The 22,091-nt window shown below is 37.6% G+C and overlaps 3 protein-coding genes across 6 annotated transcripts in view; 1 reads left to right on the forward strand and 2 right to left on the reverse strand.

Moving 5' to 3' along the window:
- lsamp (limbic system associated membrane protein) overlaps window positions 1–830 on the reverse strand; it is a 783,778-nt gene extending 782,948 nt beyond the window's left edge. Inside the window, exon 1 of the mRNA XM_032590657.1 lies at window positions 607–830. Within this exon, the coding sequence (XP_032446548.1) occupies window positions 607–670 (64 nt within the window). The 5' untranslated portion in view covers window positions 671–830. The remainder of the gene's footprint in view (window positions 1–606) is intronic.
- Window positions 831–8,791: 7,961 nt separating this feature from the next.
- Window positions 8,792–10,552, forward strand: LOC116707970 (zinc finger BED domain-containing protein 4-like). Its single transcript, XM_032545676.1, has 3 exons — window positions 8,792–9,398; window positions 9,477–9,727; window positions 10,496–10,552. Exons 1-3 carry the CDS (start codon window positions 8,792–8,794, stop codon window positions 10,550–10,552), a joined length of 915 nt encoding a protein of 304 aa, XP_032401567.1.
- A 2,712-nt stretch (window positions 10,553–13,264) lies between these two features.
- Window positions 13,265–22,091, reverse strand: part of LOC116707692 (serine-rich adhesin for platelets) — a 149,925-nt gene continuing 141,098 nt past the window's right edge. For all 4 annotated transcript variants that reach the window (XM_032545136.1, XM_032545138.1, XM_032545137.1 and 1 more), the window contains 3 exons: window positions 20,772–20,894; window positions 19,201–19,348; window positions 13,265–17,652 (listed from right to left, as the gene is read on the reverse strand). In XM_032545136.1, coding sequence (XP_032401027.1) covers window positions 17,070–17,652; window positions 19,201–19,348; window positions 20,772–20,894 — 854 coding nt within the window. In that variant the 3' untranslated portion in view covers window positions 13,265–17,069. The remainder of the gene's footprint in view (window positions 17,653–19,200; window positions 19,349–20,771; window positions 20,895–22,091) is intronic.

Raw genomic sequence — 22,091 nt, forward strand, 5'->3', positions numbered from 1 at the left:
CACAGAGGAATCTGGGGTCAGGTGGTGTAAACAAATATGGAGTCATTCTGTTTCACAAGGCAAATTATACGAGTTTTCATACAGACTTGTTGATTTTGATTGTTGTGTAACTTTGAGCTGGGCATTCTCCATAGCGTGTCATATATTCAAATAATTATATGGTGCATTTATGGACCCGTCTATGTAGAAAATGTAAGAAAACGAATATGCTAATTGGTTTCTGTCTCTTAAGCCAACATAAAAAAACAAACAATGTCAGCAAAAGTTTCTCAACGAGACAACACAACAAACTCACATGTAAAACACAAAGCAGAAACAGGTCATCTCTATAGGCTATGTTCAAGTCAGAGCCTTGCTGTCCGCAGTTTTCATCCTATTTATTCTTATCTGCTCTGTTGAAGCCCCTGCTGTGTTTACTTTACCCTCGCTGAGCACATTCAACACACTGCAACTTTATATCTCAAGTAGATACGTGTGCGGCAGAACCAAAACAAACATTTACATGCCCCACAAGCTAATAATAGTTGATCCAATCACAAGGACTCCAGAATGTTTTCGCATGCTCAGTATGTCCTTGTCACTAGACGAGTGAGTTTGTCATCTTACCTTGAAAGGTGAAGAGAAAAGCAGCGCAGAGGATCCAAACGCTGTGTATCCAGAAGTAATGCATGGTGTCCTCTCCTCAGCTCCAGCAGCTCAGCAGTCCTCCAGAGGAAACTTGATGTCCTGTTGAGGTTCGGTGTCTGGGGACAATATCCTGTCCTGCTCTCAGGAGACAGAGCTCATGGAAGAGCCAATCTGCAGCGGCAGAAAGGGAAGCAAGGAACAAACAGTAGAAGTGCTGCAGAAACGCTGGACAAAGTCTCTCTCCATAAATCGGCTGCTGGGTGTGCGGCTATTTCTTGGCCTGCCGTGCCATCTAGTGTTTGCAGAGACGTGAGGTTACACACAGAGACGAAACAGGTGTGTTAATTAGCCGCTGAGCTCAAGGTGTCGTCATGCACATTACAGTAATCCGATGTGAAATTGGGGTTTTGAAGAGCGTGTCCTTAATGGATCAGTGCTAAATAAAGTTGTCATGGAAATGTCTTTCAGGAATCCTAACCGCATTTATCCTCTGTGTAAAGTTTGTAATAGTAGTTTTAGTAAATTATTTTTTTTTAAAAATTGAAAACAAGACATTTGTTGTATTAGCCTACGTAATGTTTGTAAATTAAACGTCCTTACTTTGGAGGGGAAAAAAACATCACAATTAAAGTACCCTCTTGTACTGATTTTTTTTATTTATTCATTTACATATATTTTTTGCTTTTAAACGCGTAAATTGTTTTAGTTCTGCAATATTCTACGTGAAACAGACTCACTGCTGCCTCCTTTGGTTGAATGTTGGTTGCAGCAGAACAACTTGGTACAACTTCACAGCTCCACCTTGGGTATAACAGCATCTCTGACAGACATCTCTGGGCCTGCCCATGGTGAGTCAGGAGTTGAATAGTGTGTGAACGCAGCGACTCCATGGAGCACTGACGATAGCATTAGTCAGCTTTGCAAATGTGTGATTTATTTGCAATGTCAGCACGAAGTGGACTGGGTCAACAGTATTTTTTTTCTCCCCTCCAGGGGTCTTTTTGTGGGCTCTAGTGTCCCTTATATGAAAGTAGGCTGACATGAAAGGGGGAAGGAGAGGGGTGAAGACATGCGGCAAATGTCGCCGGCCGTGTCAAGTACTCAAGGCCTCCAAACGTGGGTCACGCTATCCCCTATGCCACCACAGCACGCCCCTACTGGCAACAGTATTGTGTTGAACAGAAAACTTTGTCAAACTGACTGCAGGGCCTTCAGGAAATGGGAGAGGCTCACAGCAGAACTCAATACTTGCTCAAGACAGCGTGGCGCTGCAGGTCATTGTTGCCATAAAAGTCTCCAACCACACAGAAAACAAATTGCTAAATGTACCACTAGCTGTTTACATTTAGTTGCTAGTTGACATATCGGCATAAACGTTTTCCTGTGACATCCAGGAAACATAAAACATTTAAACTGAGCTGTTTAATAAAACATTTCCTTTACAAACCTGATCTCACTCTAGCAATTTTCTAATTAAAATACTCAATCTTTACTGACCTAAGAAAGGAAAAGAGTCGTCTTATTCCAAGTTGAGCGTTAGAGGAGGTCAGAAAATATGATAATATATAAACTCTGTAATGCTCTTCCCCTGAGATTTGCCCTGAATGTACAGTAGACTGTACTTCTTTTCTTTTCTTTCCTTCACTTATTCCACTAAGGTAAAAATGCTGCTCTAGATGACTCTGTGTCACCTGTACTTGAAGATTTAAAGTAAAATTTGTCGCTTTATGCTCTGTCTCCTGGTTTGAGTAAAAAAAAGGCTATTGAGAAGTAATTTCTATCTCAGATTAACTCTAGCAGAAAATTAAATGTCAAGGTTTATAAATTTACAACTTTCAAGTCCTTCCTTTGGCTATTTTCTTTGACTTTGGTATATTAGAAGTTACATATCACACATGCTAATGTCCTTTCACACATCCGTGAATGTTATATGTGGCTACTATAAGTGGTCATTAAGACCTTTAAGATAATCGGAGTCAAATCTGCTCACCATTCCAAGAGTCAGAACAAAACATGCTGAAGCAGCCTTCAGTTTTATGCACCAAAAATTTGGAATAAGCAGGACTACTCCAACCCTGAGCTCCTTTAAAACAAGGTTTTAAACCTCTTTATATGCTTTTGCCTATCTTATTTATCTTTAAATCTGTGCAAAAATAAATCTGTTTTGATATGTTTTACTTTAATGTATGTTGTTTTTAATTTCGATGTGCAAGCACCTTGGGTTGCCTTTGGCCAAAAGGTGCTATATACAGTAAATAAGGTTGCCTTGCCTATAAAATATATTGTTTTTTATTTACAGGGCTGTGAAGTATACGCTTCTTACTACTATAAAAGATGGGTCGGTTTTCAATCACTGTCACTAAACAAAGTTCAGCAGCTCGCTCAACTCTTCATCAAAGTCTAAATTGTTTTTTTGAAGACTTTCTTCTCCTTTGAACTTGAAACCATTATTGTGCTGAATCTGTCTTCATCACCTTTTGCCTCTGTTTCCTATTACCCACTGATCCTCTCTTAGACTCCTGTGACCTTAGATTCAGAAGGTTAACGACATCTATTGAACTTCTGCAATGAGTCCAAAGGGCAATGATGTGGCCAGGAACAAAGCACTGCTTTATTTTCTTATGTATTTTATATTTTTGTATGTTATTTTTCTCAACCTTTGCTTTTAACTATATAATTTTTTTTGTTCTATCCAAAGAAATATAAATTTTGTTCATTATTATTTTACATAAAGTGCTTATTATTCACAGTAAATAAATTCATTAAAGAAAATTAAAGTAAAAATAAAAATGTAGAAATAACAAAAGTTATATATTTATCTTTTTTCACCTTCTCCTTCTCCTACCTAAAACAAATTGTGTTGCTTCTGTTGTGTGGTCATGAAACATCAAACATTTTATTTACTCCAATAATTAGGTTCCATGGGTACAGCCTTTGGTTGGAAAACAAGTAATGTGTTCTAATTGCTATAAAACAAAAAATTAATTCAAATGTATATTTCAAAATTGTTTTGTTGGCCTAAAGACACTTTTGTCTTATTCTGTAGGACATGTACTGAAAAGTGATTATTGTGGATTTGGCTGAAAAACATAAAGATCAATTTCTCTGACCTTGCAGCACAAAGAAAAAAACGCTTAATCTTTCAAACTATGTTCAGATAAATCACCCCGTTTATTAGTTTAGATATAATCTACGAATCTGTTTCAATCATTATTTGTGCAGTCAAGAATAAGCAGATTACATCTTTATGACCATTTTTCCAATGAGATATTGTTGCCTTCTGTTATTGTCTTTGCTAGGATGAGATGTATGCAATTTCTTTTTTTTTTAATTCCTTTATTCAACCAGGTAAACCCCGTTGAGATCTAGATCTCATTTTCAAGAGGGACCTGGGCAAAAAAAATTTGCAATACATAGCAACCCGGTTACAAGATAAAAACAATTAATACATATGCACAAGTATAAAACAATAAAAACAATTTAAAAACAATGACACTGTTTCATAGAATCTTGTTGCCTATCTTTAAGAACTGCTCGAAATAAGTCCAGTGAAATCATTTCTGACATCTTAAGTTCAGCCTGCAACTGATTCCACGCTGTGGGGGCCAACACACTGAATGCCTGCTTCCCTTTTTCAGTTCGAAAGCGTGGGACATGCAGAAGAATAATGTTATTGGAGCGAAGAGAACGAGAACTGACAGTTCTATGTAGGAGAGTGGATAAATATGCTGGGGTTAGACCGAGTAGAGATTTATATATCAGGATCATTAAATGATTGTTTCTCCGTACACTTAAAGGAGGCCATTCAGCTTTTGCGTACAAATCACAATGATGTGTCAGACGTCTACTACCGGTTATAAATCTTAAAGCGCAACGATACACAGTATTTAATGATTGAAGACATTTGGTCGAAGCATTCATATATAAAACAGCTCCATAATCCAAAAGTAGCAGGAATGTCGCTGCTACCAATTTTATTCTAGCTTTGAGTGTAAAACAAGATCCATTTCGATAATAAAACCCAATTTTCATTTTCAATGTCCATAGTAGATTTCCTATGTGATTTTTAAAAGAGAGTTCATTATCTAGAATAAAACCAAGATATTTATAATTACTGACAAACTCGATTTGTGCTCCTACAGCAGTGGTAAGCAATAGGGAAGTTTCTGGTAGTTTTCTAGCATGTGAGAAAATCATTGCTTTTGTCTTGTCCACATTCAAAACCAACTTCAGAGTTTGTAAACGTGTTTGAACTATATTAAAAGCAGACTGCAAATACTGTATTGCCTGCAATAGTGATGCAGAATAGCAGTATATTATTAAATCGTCAGCATAAAAATGGTAAAAAGCATTTGACAGATTGTCACACAAGTTATTTATATAAATAGAGAATAAAAGCGGACCCAGAACTGAGCCTTGAGGTACGCCATTTAAAATAGTGAGAGTAGAAGAAGTGACACCAGAGAATTGAACTCTGGGTTCTGTTTGACAAATAATCAGCTACCCACATGGTAGCTTGATGTGAGAGCCCAATCCTGTGTAGAATTTCAATTAAAAGCTTGTGATTTACTGTGTCAAATGCCTTTGATAAATCAATAAACAAAGCAACACAATGGTTTTTGTTATCAAGAGCCTGGATAAGATCATTACAAACCTTTAAAGTGGCAGTAACAGTGCTATGTTTTTTTCTAAAACCAGACTGTACATTTTGTAAAACACAATTAGAATCTAAAAAATTCTTCAATTGATTTGCAACTAATTTTTCAAAAATTTTTGCTAGGATACATACTGTAGTTTAGAGATTGGTATGTAATTGTTTACCTGTGATGATTCCCCACCTTTGAATAGAGGCAAAACAAATGCTGATTTCCATACACTAGGGATTTTGTTAGAGATTAGACTTAGATTAAAAATATGAGATAATGGCTCTGCTATAAACTCTGCAGCCAACTTTAGAAAAAAGGATCCAGATTATCTGGCCCCGCTGATTTTCTGGTGTCTATGTTTTTCAGTTCTCTGAGAACCTCAGCTGTACAAATAGGGGAAAAGTTAAAAATGGTGGAGTTACACTCATTATTCAAAAACAGTTCATCAGTATTTACATTTTGGCTAAATGAATTTAAATCATCAAATAGAGATCCTACAGAAATAAAATGCTCATTAAAATAATTTAAAATTTCTAATTTATCAGACACCATTTTACTTTTTTTCCAAACAAAATTTGGAAAGTCACTCAGCTTGCTCAGTAGCTGATTTAACTGATTTCCAAAATTTCTTTGGATCATTTAAATTTTTTGTCATTTCGGCAAGGAAATAGTCTGACTTTGCTTTCTTGATTAATGAGGTACATTTATTCCTCAATTTCCTAAACCAAAGCCAGCTCTCCTCAGTATTGTTTTTTCTTGCCCTAGCCCAGGCTGCATCTCTTTGTTTAAGCAGAGTCCCAGTAGCTGGTGAAAACCAAGGATTATTTCTCCCCTTCACCCTAATTTTACGTTTAGGAGCATGTTTATTTATTAGTCTTGAAAACGCTTCATAAAAATACTGCTAGGCAAGGTCTACATTATCAAAAAGAGAAACCCTATTCCAGTTAAAAAGTAGCAAATCATGAACAAAAGCTTGTTCATTTAAGTGTTTTAGATCTCTTTTGAACAAGATACGTGGCTTGGGTTTTAGTAACTTAAGATTTCTAACTGCACCTACTGCACAATGATCACTAAGGTCATTTGTAAAAACTCCTATCCCCGTATATTTATGCGGCGCGTTTGTCATAATTAAGTCTAGGAGAGATGATTTTAGAAGACATCTGTTATTAGGTCGGGTGGGGTAGTTAATTAACTGGGTGATGTTTAAAGAATCACAGATAGTTTTTAAGCTATCTGAAGATGCTGTCAACCAATCTAGATTTAGATCTCCTAATAAAACGAATTCATTGTTATTTAGGTCAGCTAAATATTTGTACAAATTAGGAAGTGCATCACAGCCTGCAGAAGGTGGTCGATAACACCCTATAACTGTGATATTCTGAGCCTTAGTGAATTCAATTTTCAAGGCTAGAAACTCAAATTGTTTTGGAATGGATAGAGAAGATAGCAGTGTGACATGAAAATTGTTTTTTTACATAGATGGCAACACCGCCACCTTTCTTGAGGCGATCACAACGAAAAACATTGTAACCTTCTAAGGAAATATTTTTATTTGTAATGGATTTATTTAACCATGTTTCCGTCAAAACTAAAATATCCGTATTGGTTGTTTCAATCCAGATTTTAACCAGGTCTATCTTAGGCAATAGACTGCGAGAGTTAATATGTAATATACCAAGCCTTGATCTGGCTTTGAATTCTCCTGGTGTATCAAAGTTATTGAAAATTGGACCTGGATTCGGTTGCACATTACCCGATAGTAAGAGTAAAAGTAGAATAAGTCTTTTCCATTGACCATTTACATTACTCCTGTTCTGAGCAAGATGTATAAGAGAAGATTCATTTAACATAAAACAGTTTCTTAAGACAGACAAGCACATTAGATGAACTAGGTTATCTGTTGGCATTTGATTAAAGTAGTACCAGTGAGTAATAAAATCTGAAGGAGTCCAAATTGTCTGATCGAGGGTCATGGACCAGGAATAATTCTTGAAGGAGTGGGCTGAGTTGTTATACAAGTCCACAGAAGACTTTGGCGCATTTTCAAAGGTGTAAACACCTAAGAACAATATCAGAAAGAGTCTCATTATTATACTTATCTGACCAAATGTCATGTCCTGCCTTCACTTCTTCTTAGAGTTCGGGAAATTTTACAATGTAACAAACTGAGATGGTGTTACCAAGCGGAGATGACAGCTAGCATGTAGGGCCACTGGCTAGCAGGCAGAGGTGGTAGCTGACGACGTTGGCTAGCAGGCAGATCCGACGGCGGCTAGCAGGCAGAGACGTCAGTGGCTAGCAGTCAGGATGTAATAGGATGATGTAAAAATCAGGTTAATCTAGTGATGTTACGTGATGTGCCGAGGCTTCGAGGCGTGTCGAGTAATGGAGGGGGCGTTTCCGTAAAGCGCGTATCGAAGCTTGCTTCATTTAGGGGAGGAGCCGAAAACGATGACGTCCGAAGCCTCGCTGCCCGGCTGTACCACGTGACTTAGGGTGACCAGACGTCCTTTTTTTCCCGGACATGTCCTACTTTTCAGACCTAAAAAAATATCCGGGGGGAATTTAAAAATCGTCCGGGATTTTGGTCAACTGCCTCAAAACACATTACATAGCTTACAGTGCATTGTGATTACATTGCCACTCCGATCCACTACTCCATTCCAGGTTTCTTTGTATGGCAAATTAGTCACGCCCTTCTCCCCAAATCCAATCACGTTGCATTATGTGTGCGAGTGTGTGTGGGAAAAGTAAAGATAGCTGAGTTGACTTGTACACCAGCCGCTAGACTAGTTAAACCTTAAGTGTGACAGGCGATAGCACATGTGTGTCCGCCGATTCTACGGCAAAAATGCCTAAACAAAAGTGTACGTTTACGAAGGAATTAAAGAAAAGATTCCCGTGCTTTCGTCAAGGTCGTGATCCCTATGAGGCGGAGTGTTTGACGTGTAAGGCAGGCACTTATGTGTCTGTGGCAAATAAAGGTGCCAACGACCTGCAAGTGCACGTGAATTCAGCAAAGCACGCGAAAGCAGCCAGGGGCGAAAGCTCTTCGGCTAAAGTCACAGATTTCTTGTGACATTTCCAAAATGTCCTGTTTTTTTTAAATTTCCTTCATTGGACCATTAAATTTACAGGCACTAGGGCACTGCGCACGGCGCTGCGTGTCACGTAATCCCTGAGCTGCGTCAGTGCGGGCAGCCCTGTTCTTAATCAGAAGGTAGATAGCGTGGCTGTCAGTACGCCAACAACATGCCAAAGCCCAAATGTATGGTGCTGCTAATATGGTGGCATGCGTGAGAGAGCTGAAGCTTCGCCACCTCATTTGTGTTGCTCACACCCTCAATCTTGTTGTGAAGAGGGCGCTTGACCAGCACCCTGTGCTCTCTGGCCTCCGGGCCAAAGCAAGGAAGCTGGTTGGCTACTTTAGAAGCAGCACCACTGCTAAGGTATGCTCTTTTCTTTTATTCCAATATATAATGTTAATAGTTTGTCTGTACTCCTACTGCAGTGACTTAATGGCCTACTCTTCTGTATCTTTAAGGGAGAAGCTTACACAAGTGCAGCTTCAGCTGGGCATGCAAGCAACCAAGCTGATGCAGGAGGTGGAAACAAGATGGAACAGCACCTACTTGATGCTGCAACGTCTGGTGGAGTTGAGGGAGCCAGTAGGAGCGGCATTGGCTGGATTACACACTGATATTCCCTTTTTCACTGACATTGTTGTAGCGTGCCTTTCTTTATTCTCTCCTTTCTATCACGCCACCACGGAGCTCTCTGCAGAAGAACACGTGTCGGCATCAAAAGTTATCCCCCTCCTGAAGATGTTAGAGAAAGCCCTTCAGGAGGAAGACACCAAGTCGGCACCTACAGTAGCAGTGGAAATAGGAGAGCAGCTCATCAGACAGCTCAGGGAGAAGCTGCACATGCTCCAGTCAATGAGCATCTTGTCGCTGGCTACACTCCTGGACCCACGATTTAAACTTATAGCATTTTTCAGCAACACAAAAGCTGCTGAAGCAGTGAAGCGCTTGACTTCAGAGTGTGCCACCGTCATCCGACGGAACACAGAAGAGAACGCTCACGAGATTCCTCAGGCTTCCACCTCTCAAGAATTCACTGGAGGTAATCTTTTATATTAGATTTTGAGATTACTTATTCCTATTACAACACTTACTAACATGGCCTGTGGTTTCCATTTAGGTAGCAGACTTTGGCAAAGATTGGACACTAGTGTCATGGAGGCAAAGAGGACTCAAAATGTGTCAGCAGATGCCACCGTAGAGGTCCAGCGCTACCTGTCAGAGGCAAACATGAGCAGGCTGGAGAACCCCCTGGAGTACTGGGCTAATCATCGGTCACTGTACCCCAATCTGTACAAACTTGCACTTATTTATTTATGCACCCCGGCATCATCTGTGCCATGTGAGCGTGTCTTTTCAAAGGCTGGAGATGTAGTGTCAAAAAAGAGAAATCGTTTGAAACCAAAAACTGTGGAGAAATTGTTTCTTAATAAAAATGCATGAAATCATCCAAGTTACACAAGCATTAGCCTATTCACTACCCCCTCCCAAGTTCCACAAGCACTTTCACTGTCCTCTGCCTGATTAAGCCCAGGCCATTTTTCTAGAGTCACAGAAAAACATTATTACACAACATGCCATATCACATGACACTACTAATTTGGGAATAATTACACACAGAGAATACATTCAAAGAATATTTTATTATACACATATGTGTATACATAATTTATGTAGACAAATGATTTCGTCCTACACCTTTTGTGACGTCATTCCCAAGAGCCATAATAGACAAAAATTCAATGCATCACACATGTTAAGATACAGCTGGCTGTGATTATACACCTGGCCAGTAGGTGGTTTCGTGTGCACATGAAGCTTCAAGAAATGAACCCTTTCTCGAACCAGTTGGCTCAAGTGGTTCAATGCCTCATGAGGCTTCATCTCACCATCACTAGGTTAATCTGTAGTCTCAGAAAGGAGATGAAGTTTTGATCACCTTGCCGTCGATCACTGCGATGTGACCTCTGTAAAAGGTCACCTGACCCTGGGATCTGGCTTTGGTAATCTTGGGCCACAGTTCTTCTCTTGCCAGCCGGTCTTCCTTAATAAAATCTTGAGCAAAACGCAGACCTTGTTCTTTGCACACCTCTGAATCCTTCGTCACTTTCCAGACTGTGTCTCGATGGCGCCTCCTAGTGGCGCCTCCTGGTGAACTGCAGGATGAAGTTCAAATTGAAGTTCGAAGGAGTTTAAGAGTTTCAATGTGTTCTCTTCAAAACCAGTTACATCTACAAATTGCACCTAGTGTCAACTGAAATCAAACACCGTTTTGATTTTTTTATTTTGCGAGTAAATACAATGACTGAGATCATGTCATCCAAATTATCTAAAACACTACAAGAAAAACTGTTTTGAGAAAAATAGAGATTGATACATAATCTCATGGATGTCTACTTCATAGACAACATACGAGGTGACATTGTTATGGGTAGGACCGTGTAACAGGCATCGATAGTGGCTTATCAGGGACTACATTGTGCATTCAGTTTGCAAACCTGATTCTTGAAAGGCTTTGTTCTTCTGAACTGTACAGTACATGAGGGTTTCTGGCAAATGGATATCTATTATGTCCTCACTTTCTCTTTTCTTCATTGATTTGTGTGTTTTTACATTAACCCAAATATAGGCGTAAAAAAAGAAACCATTTCAAAGTTAAATGTATTCTTTAACATATAGATTATATTTTCTGTATTACATCAATGCATCTGTTAGGAACAAATAAGTAACATACAAAACACAGAAGAAAATTAACAGATGTGGCATAACATAAAAGCTTGTGCACTATCTTGAAGCTATGACAGCTTTAACTCTCCTTTTTGAAGAATTTTTGAAAAATTTTCTGGAAGTGCATTTGTGAGGTCAGACACCATTGTAGGGCAGAATTATATGCCTTACAGTGTTTTCTGTATTTTCATTACAGAGGTTTTCTGTCACGTTGGGGTCAGGACTCTGTGCAGACTAGACAGGTTCTTCAACAAGCAGGAAGCTACCGTCACAACTTTCTGACTGTCTTTTGATAAATGCTGGCATCTCATTCATATTTCTTGTCAGCTTGATTCACTTCAGTTAACAGTACACATGTTGATAGCAACCAGCTCAATGCATCAGGGTTTTAGTAGTGTTGCTGCTTTGTTACGTTACAGTGGATTTTCCCTATTGCGCTTATTTAGAGTTGAAATATTCTAATAAATGCAGTAGATGCTAATATTTTCCATATCTCCATCTTGTCAGTGGACCTCAGGTAATTCACTGACTACAGAATGCAGAGAAAGTGTCTGTATCTCAACTGGCTGCTTCAGCTAACCAAAAAGGTGCAACTGTTAAAAAGACTGAGTGAAAAAGATTACACCTCAATCCTGTTGTGAATAAAAAGTGATGAAAAGAAAACCAAAATAGACAGCTATTTTAGTATTCAGAAGCTTCATAGTTCTTATAGAAAAAAGAAATCATATTTAACTCAAAATGTGCTGATGAACTTTGCACATCTTCAATGATTTAAAGCATGTGTATTGATTGTTGGAGCTACTCAAAGCTTTGTGTTGTGTAAGTAAATGCAAACACTCAGTAGAAACCCATTACTACTCACCTGGGTGATGTTCCCTGTAGGATAACACTAAATCGTTGCCCTTGTTTGATTGTCATTCCAGGGGTCAAAGCTGTTCTTTCAAAAGCTTAAATGAGTTAGACAATGAACAAGAAAATGTTGATTGTAATTTAGGATTAAGCAATAGGCCCTAAAGATTAATGACATTCACATGCGATGATAGGAACTGCATTAAAACAAGTTCTGAGTCAACTATAAGCTATTTCTTTCCCTTTTAGCTAGACTTCAAAAGGGTCATTCACACTGAATGCATTATCAGTTGACACAATTTGACTATTTAAATGATTGGCTACAAGTTTTTTGTCTGGAATTATTATGTTGAAAATGTGTGACTAAACTAGATATTTCGTTTCAGGCAGCTGAAGCTGGATATGTGTTTAAACACTGCCCCCAAATGGTCAACTGGACACCAACAGCACTTAAGATTTTGCTCTGAATTACTTTTTCATGCTACACACAAGTGCTGAGCTTGTAGAAAAAATGGTAAATATGTATTAGTCGGCACAATACAAATGTACAGAAAAGCATCACAAAAGCAAATAAATCTTTATGCAGCATCTTGCAATGCTACTGTAGAACTCTGATTTTTTACTTAGCGTGCATGTCACTTTTGCAACATTACACAATTCATCTTTGGAAATGAAAATCAGAAAAGTTTGAAGAAACACCAATACTTATATGCTTTCTATGCAGTTATTCTGAATAGGTTGCTCTCTACATGGTTATCTTCACAGGCCTGCCGTAGCATCAGAGGCTCCATGAATGAGTCTGAATAATGTTTAAAACACCACTGAAAAATGCAGTTTACCCTGTCTACTATGTCTACTAGACATAAAACATCAGTGTCTGTATCTCAATAGTCTTTAAAGTGCAGAACACCATTTCAGCTTATTTTTATTTTCTTTCACAAATAAGGCTGCATAAATATCCATACTCCTCGAGCTGTTTCAGAAGAAGTCCTGCTTTTAGATTGCTTCAATTGATGTACTACAAAAAATGTTGAATATGCAATCTGAACAGATGAGGCGAGTCAAATTGAACTATTTGGCCTACACACAAAATGTGTGACACAAAACTGACACTTTTTGGAGTTTTTATTTGGTAATAAATCTGAAAACTATATATGTATCTCTCATCTGCTTTTAAAATATTCACACCTTTTTTACTTCAAAAAGCCCCAATAAAATATGCTGAATGTAAATCACAAAGCGTGAAAAAGTCCAAGGAGAATAAATACTTTTGCAAGTTACAAACATGTATCAGACGGTCACAGAAATGTAAACAAACGAGTGACAGATAAAATGTATTAACCAATATTTATTTACTAGTCCAATGTTTTTGTTTTTTTCCCCTATATAATCTTGTCCCCATTGTTAGAACATAATGTGTTTGTTTTTTTTTTGCTTTTCACGTCTTTACATATTTACATATTTAAACTGGTTTTACTGTTGGCAACATGTCACACTTATTTGTATACACAAGCCATACACCACCTTCTACATGATAGTCCATCTTTATGGCTGAGGCATAAGATGACATGCTCAATAAATCTGGGATAAAGACAAAGCAGATTCTCACACATATTCTACAAAATAAGTGTGGAGTACAAATAGTATAAGCTCAATTTAACTTTTCTACCCTGCCATACTTTCAGAGACATATAAAGAAAAAAAGACCCATTAAAGAGGAGTTGGTTGTAAGCACTGGGAGATCAGGGCAAGAACAGTGTGGGAAATGGAAAAAATAAAAGAAATCAGAACACGTAGTATATATGGCTAAATTGTCCGAAAAAAAAAACAAACAAACAAAAAAAACCAGATCATCTTTAGATTTAAGGTACTTACAGGTGCATCTCAATAAATGGGAATATCACTAAAATGTAGATGAATTTTAGCAATTCAAATCCCAAAAGTGAAACATACAGTGCACATGGAGTGATATTAAATGGTTATTTCTATTCAATGTAATGATTTGGCTTATAGCTAAAAAAAAATCTTAAAATTAGTTTCTCTTCAAATTTGCATATAAAATAAGACTAATTTAAAAACAGTATATGTAAGGTTCCAACATCTGTCTGGACTCATTTCGGATGATAACTGCATTGGCGAAGCGTGGTATGGAGGCAATCAGAATGAGGCTATTCAGCAGCCCCGGCTGCTTTATTAGGGGCCTTTACCTCATCTGCATTGTCGGGTTCTGGCATTTCTCATCGTCCTCTTTACAATACTCCGTAGATTCTCTGAAAGGGTTAGGTTAGAATTTGCAAAGTGATACTCTAATCATTAAAGTTGGTACAAGTAATTTTAGCAGTGAGTAAAATTAATCAGCTTCTTAATATAGATTGTCAGCAGAGGGAATCCTGAGGCCCCAAAAGTTTTCTGGTAGATGGCAGCGTTGCTATTGAATCTCATAAAACAGACTGAAACTATGCCAGCAGAAGACACAGCCCCCTAGATCACTGACTGCCAAGCAACTTCGGAGCCTGTTTGCTCATCCAACGTACTCTAGGACCTTGATTTTCCAAATGAAATGTATTTCATGTCCTGGATACATTTGTGTGTTGTGTGTGGTGGCTTTTAAAACACTGAATTCAGGTTCAGTCCAGGTTTTTTTTAATCTCCCCTGAAGTCTTAATTTGGGTTTGTTCCACAATATCCTTAAGGCACTGGTTATCCATGTAACTTTACTAATTTCTTCTACAACAATTTTTCAATTTCTTTCCATTTCTGTACTTGGGTACAGCAATATTTACTGTCCTTGTAAGACTACTGTCAACTCTTTCATATTATCACATAGGCCATAACAACTTTTCTGAGAAGGAAAAATGTTGTATTTCTATGTAATATTTTAACTTTCTTGGAATAGAATTTGATATTTTACAATCTGTAAGCCACCTTAATCAAAACTAGAAGAATAATTTCATGATGCATCATGGATGACTTGCAGTTATGTAACTGAATTAACAAAATACATTTTTGATGATGTTTTTATTTATTGAGGTGCACATATATATAGTAGTAGATGCAAATTATGTAGCTCTTCCTCACATGACAATGAACTGAGAAGAGAATAAAAAAAGAAATGTGGGTTTTACAAGATTGAACAGCTGTGCCAAAGCTTGTGTTTGGTTAAGTCTGGCTCCAAACAGAACCTGCATGTAACTGACTATTCTTAACTCTGTAGAGAAAAGTTTAGCTACAAGTCATTTCATCATTACAAACAGACAAAATGTGTGGAGGGGAAATGAGACCAATGCAAGTTGCAGATCAACTGCAAACAACAGCAAATTGGTATAAAACACACACCCACTCAGTTCAAACTTGATCCAGTCAAAGAAATCAAAGAAAGAAAGAATTTAACTATTTGGTAGAATTAAAATGGTATCTTTAGTTTTAAATGCCATAAATGCAATTTAAATAGCCATTCAGAATATTTGTCCATTACTCATTTAAAAAGGAGTAACATTTTAAATGAAATACAGTTACTGTATTAAGTTTAAGGTAATATTGAAATTCAAAATAAATATAATAAGTTATGAAGTTGTTTACTTTGTAAAATACGGCTCGCAGCCAGGGTAAATTATGTGCACAAAAAGAAATGAGAATGATCAGATTTGGAAAGACCTGGAAACACTCCAGCTTCTTACTCTGCCCGTGAAATTTGATCAAATACAATTACAGAAGGTCAGCAACACAACTCTATGACACACAGCCAAAGGTGTCAGTTGTTTATACATTCTACATGTGCCCACTCATGTAGAAACACATTTTATTAGATAGACATTTGTATGAAATAACACCATGAGGCAGAATCAAAGGTAGCCTCCACTTGAAGTAAAAAAAAACCAAACAAAAAAAACAGAACCGTTTGAACATTAGGATGTAATGTAAGTAAGATGTAATGTGTATGAGGAAACAAAATGTTTTTTGATTCACAATCTAGCCTACTGTTTTAATATGTACAGTTAAAAAAGACTAAATGTGAGCTTTAGCTGAGAACAAAAATACTGTAAAAAATTATCTTGCTTCGTTATGAAGCATGTATGAAATAAGACATCTTTTTTCCATCTTAAAGCAGCACTGACATGGTGTGAGTCAGAGATACTACAGCTAAGGATGGTGACAGCAAGCACTATATTGAGCAGCAAGTCAGAGTTTAGATCAGGAGAGTGGTCTCTTTTTGTTTGGTAACCCAGCATGTTAATCAACTTGAAATCATAGAGCTTGAAAGAGAGGATTGGATGTATTTTTGATTATAAAGCATATAATGAATAAAACTATTTTCATAAGACAAAGCTCTTGATATTATTTTGCTCTAAAAGTGCGTTAAAATAGTTACGTTTGCATTCACTGACATACACTATGTAGTTTATTGCACCAAATACCCCTGACCATTCCACTCCAAGCTTCTAAGGCCATTTCAACTATCATTTCATTCTTTACACTTTTTATGCTTTTGGGAACTCTAAATAATTTCTTTCAACATTCACTTTTTGCCACTTTTATCGTTGATGTCAATCAAAACTTAAAAGTGTGAAGAAATAATGCGAAATAAAGCTGACTAACTTAAAGGACACATGCATTATGCTGTGGGATTCAAAGCTTACGTCTGCGTGACCATGCAAACTGACACGCTAAAAGAAAAAATAATGTCTGGTTTGGGTCAAAAACAAAACCCAAAACAAAACAACACACACAATCATAACAATGATCCAGCCCTGAAGAAGATCCAGAATTCTGTGATTTGCAGGATTTTGAACTTCAGCCTTGTGAAATCATCCAGGGGTTTGGGAATAAACAAACAAAAAAAAATCAATCCCACTGTTTTCACCAGCAGAAAATCCATAAAAATAGCACAAACAAAAAGGAACTGAAAAAATAGTGCTATGTCCATCAAAGAATTGGCATCAATTAAACTCTGCACTGTAAAACCTAAGCTTTTTTATTTTCTTTTAGTTTGTGATTAAAAAAAAGTCTTACTGAAAGACACAACTGTAAAGGGTTGTGGACTGTTTCAGCCCATATTCAGTCAGTGTTTCTTATCACATCTCAAACATTCCAACCAAACACTCTTTTAGTCTTGTTAGCAGAGTCACAAATCAGGTTTTTAAACAAGTGAGCCTGCTCTGCTTTGGGCGGGCACCATGACCGGCACTGCCCCCATCCGCTCCAGCGTCGCTTGGCTAACAGCATAAGAGTGCGTGTGGTGCCCGTGTGCGGATGTCACCACTGGTTTGAGGCTTACGGTGCCGTTGCTGCGCACCATGGCGGGTGGGGATGGGGCAGAGTTTGTTGTGACTACTAGAGTCTTGGGTGGCGAGAGCATGTGGCCGCCATTGGCAAAAGATGTTGTTGTGGTCGTTGCCGTGGTGGGTGGTGGGTGGCGGGATAAAGGGGTGGAGCCTGGAGCTGTGACCGCTGTTTCACGGACCTGTGTAGCGTTCTGAGGTTGTCCATGACTGTGGGCTCCGTGAGGTCCATGTACAGCAGCAGTAGGAGCAGCTGTAAAGGTCTGACGAGTGTCTCCATTGTAGCGTGTGTAGGAGTTAGTGTCGTAGTTGGTTTTAGGGTTGTGCCAATAGCGACTGTTATACGTGTTTGTAGAAGTCAGTGTGTCGTTCTCTGAGGAAGAGGCATCTGCATGGAAAGCCTTTACTGATGATGACCGCTTAGGAGGTAAATCATCTTCTCTGTTGAGAGGAAATATATAAGCATGCTCAGTCAAGTTGGGATACCATCTACATTTATGAAAAAACAACAACAATGTATTTAACAAAGAACTTGATTTAGTTGATGTGTATTGTCCCATTTCTTTTTAAAAAGAAACTGAACCAAACTCCTTAAAGCCAGTTGTGTTTTTCCAAGACAGTAAAAACACATGTTAGGATTACTAAAACGCTTTAGTAATCCTAAAAATATTACGTATCACATTCAGTCATTTTACAAAACTAAATAGTTTTATGTTTATGTTACAGACAAATTGTAGATGTTGGTATTCAACCTCTAGTTAACAATTTGTCCTTTCTCTGAAATAAAATGTTCAAAACTTTATTGGTAGTTTTGCAGATCTAGCGAGTTCATCTTTTGCTCATTCTTCATTACAAAACAGCTCAAGCTCAGTCCGATTGGGAGGAGAATTTCTGTGAACAGAACATTTTAAGTCTTGCCACAGAATCTTCTCCATAACTTTACTCCTGACCAGTCAGCTTCCTTCTTTGTCTTCATGATGCTGGTTCACTAATGTTCTCTGAGGCCTTCACAGAACAGCTGCATTTATACTGAGATTGAATCACACTCAGTTGGACTCCACATATTGTTTAACTCCTGAAGGAAATTAATTGCAAGGGATGACATTTAGTAAGTTATCTAGTTTTATTTTTTTTATTTATAGTTATTTGAGGTTTCTTGAATCTACTGTATTAAATATTGAGTTTATTCGGTTTCTACCTGCAGCTTATGCAATAAAATACAACTGTAAAAACATCAAAACACCAATAAAGATAAACTTTAAAAGACAATATTGGTTCTTGACTCATTCTTTCATTTACCTAAATTCAGGCCGAAACACATGTAGGATTAATACATTCATTTATTCTACTGAGGAGCTGCAGGGATGGAACCTGAGTCTAGCTGAGCTCAGAATGAGGCAGATGTGTTCAGAGACAGACAAAACTCCTGAAATCTGAATTATCTTCCAAATTATTCTAGGAATAATTACAGTTGGAAACTGCAGCCCCAGGTAAATAACTGACAGAGATTTACGGACGGCCTGAAAAGGCAAATTAGCCTGTAATGATGAAATAAGTTGCTGGTAGGAGATTCAATAAAAGGTGAGCGCCCCGAACCTGAAATCCAATTTACTGGCTTGGGTTTACTGAGAAAAGGCTTTGTGATGTCTGTGTGAACACAGAGTATGCTCATCTGCAATAGCATGCCATCCACAATTTCTCTTCTATTTAAGATAAGGCTAAGGATACATTTGTCTGAAACAAAACCTGTATGACTAAAACAAATACCTGAAAAAAATATTTGTCAAGAACAAGACAAAACTTTTGACTTTAAAAATGCCTTTGTTTTTTTGCTAAAATGCAACAATTAAAAGAAATGAGATTCCTCAAGTTATTCTATCTCTACAAGGAAGACATAAACAAGTTCTTCCAATAATTGCATTAGAGTTTTCCTAAATCTATTATGACCCATATAAATGCAAATAGTGGTGAATAGAATCTGAACCAAACCTGATCTCATTAGGAATCTCCTCTTCCTCATATTTGTTCTTGTTCTTCCAGTAAAACAGTGTAACCACAACTAGTAGTGAACAGATGATGACAGCAAGGATTCCTGTAGCAATGGTTCCTGCAATCAGACCTACACTCTGCGGCTGGGCTGCAGGGTAAAGAGACAGACAGGAGGAGAGACTCTGAAGAATAAAGGTAATTCAATACTAAACATATTAGTGTTTTAACTTAAAATTAAATGTTCTAAAATTATAATAAGTGTGCTGTTATACACACATAGAGGGTATTCAGCCCCATCTAATCAATACGTTGTTAAAGCCAACTTATGATGCAGCTTCCATATACACAGGTCTTTACATTAATATTTCCCCCATTTCTTTGGAAAGTAGCTTTTCATATCGCGCCAAAAAGTCCCAAAAGAATTTAGGTTTAGATTTTGACCGGGTCATTCGATCACATGAATATGCTTTGACCTAAACCAAATGTAGCGCTGGCTGTCCAGATGCAAGGTAAATCTCCACTACAATATAAGGACTTTTTCTTCCACTGCGGCTCTGTTTTTATCTCTATTATTACAACATAATGGAAATCTCCTTTATTCTAGTTGTGCTATCAAAACATGAAAAGCAGCAAGGTGGAGTCTGTAAGTCGGCTTGTACATAATAACCACAGGACGTTTTCTGACACTTTAAAATGAATTGACCAAAGCATCCACATATGAGCTGTCATGTACATGGCTTTATTTTTTTCTTAGCGCTATTAGTCCTCCACTAAACAGTTTATTTATGTGCTGCCTTGTGATGGTCTGACATAAAATCCTAATAAACTATATTGAAGTGTGTAATTGCAATGTGAAAAAATGTGAGTTGCTGTTAGCAAGTGCAAACTGACTGCACTCATTAAAAAATGTGTTTAGTTTCTTATTGTGTGGTTCAGGGAGCGATTGATTAGACTCCAGCCACATAAAGCAGTGACATTTGTTTTCAGTAATTATACAAAATGCTTTGTTAAAAGTTAATAAATAAATAACTACTAAGGTCAAAGAAATATGACAAAAGCAGCCAAAAAAAGAAAGACAGAAAGACTGACAGATCCTATAGAACACGTTCACTATGACCTATAGCAGCCTTTGTTTTTTTATCTGTTGGTGTCAAAAGTGTCGAGTGCTGATGTGTGCAAGATGTTCTGTCTGCTGCTTCTTTTTTGCTTGCAATGCAAATCTGTATTTGTCTGATCCGACATGTGTCACTCAAAGTGACATGTGACTTTATTCCCAATTGTCATTGCTGCCCTATCTGACATATCACGTCAACTCGTGAAAATGAGTTTACTTACTGAATACATTAGATTCCTTATATAAAAGTATAACAGTGCTTTAAAAAGAGTGCTTCTGTATATGTATCTAAATAAAGGATAACAATAATGAACTGCAAACAAAACCCAGTTTTGTTTGCATTTATTCTAGTTTGTTGCCAATCTCAACATTATTAGGAAATTTGTCATATTTTAAAATCTTTACTATTTTCACAATAACAATAGCTTCTGTTTGATGCTACATGCAGTTTACTTACGTGCCACAACCTCCAGATTTAGCACACATGTGCTCTTGCCAATGGCATTGCTGGAAGTGCACTGGTAAAACCCTGAGGTGCTTGTGCTGATATTTCTCAAGGTGACAGTGCCCTGCATCTGGTCTGAAGGGACATACACAGAGCCACAATGTTATTAAAGTGATTGTAACAAACAACAAAAAAACACCCTTTTCTGTTAACATGCAGTGATTCATTCAAACTAAGTGTACCACTTTACATGCAAAATACAGGAATGTTCCGCTGACAACCTATAGAGGGAGCCATTTACCAGGTAATACAAAATGTGAATTATGCTGTGCAGCTTAACAGTAAGACTCCTGGTTCTGCGTGACAAATGATGAATGGTTTGATGTGCATGATAAGAGTCACACATCTGTACACTACTGGAATTATTTACTATGTGGGATTAGCATCCTAATGTTCATCATGACACTTTTGTACGTTTTACAGTCACCCCACAGCGCTGCAAAGTGTGAAGAATCTCATTTTACATTGAGTGAGACGTAAACAGCAAAAACCTACAAAAAGGAAATACACTTTGAAGCTCAGTGCCAATAAGAGGTTTCCATACATTTTCAACATGATTTCTGTAAGCATCAAGTTCTGGTCTCATTCTGGCTGAATATTTGATCACTATCAAAAATGGCAGAGCTCATTTAATTAGGTAGACTTCCTGCTGTGTTCTGCTGGGTGAGGTTGAGGCCATTCAGAAAAATATATACATTACAGAATCAAATTTGCTGTGTGTCTTGGATCAATGTCCTGTTTGAACACCAAACTGTGTCCAAGTTCTACCCATATTTCCATCTGGTCCAAATTTTCTTTTCTTTTCTTTCCAGTATTTTACACACATTGGGAAGTGCAGCCGAATCGCTTGTTGCAGGAAAGATCCTCAGCATGTTGGTGTCCTCACCCTGCGCTTGGCCCTCTGTGTTTAATTTTGACAGCTGTCTGCATGAGACAATCCAGTTTCACAAAATATTGGATAAAATTAAATAGTTGTTTGTTGTATAATAGACAGAAAAGGAAAAGAGCTAATGCTTCTGACATTATATTAACAAAATAGGTCATGTTTTGTTTTGTTTATTCAAAAATGGTTTTACCTGAGTGACCTAAGAAAATTGCTGTTATTGCTTTATTGTCACAGTAGTCTGTTCTCTGGGTTTGATGTAATCCCAGGGCAGAAGACCTCTACTAACTAGTAGCGTACAGGCATGTGCATCTTTTTCTGGAATACATACTTGGAAAAGACAGGATAGTCCACTGTACTTGTTCTAACTGATGCTGAAAACCACCCAA

Source organism: Xiphophorus hellerii, chromosome 18 (genome assembly GCF_003331165.1).
Source record: "Xiphophorus hellerii strain 12219 chromosome 18, Xiphophorus_hellerii-4.1, whole genome shotgun sequence".
In the NCBI taxonomy this organism is placed as follows: Eukaryota; Metazoa; Chordata; class Actinopteri; order Cyprinodontiformes; family Poeciliidae; genus Xiphophorus; species Xiphophorus hellerii.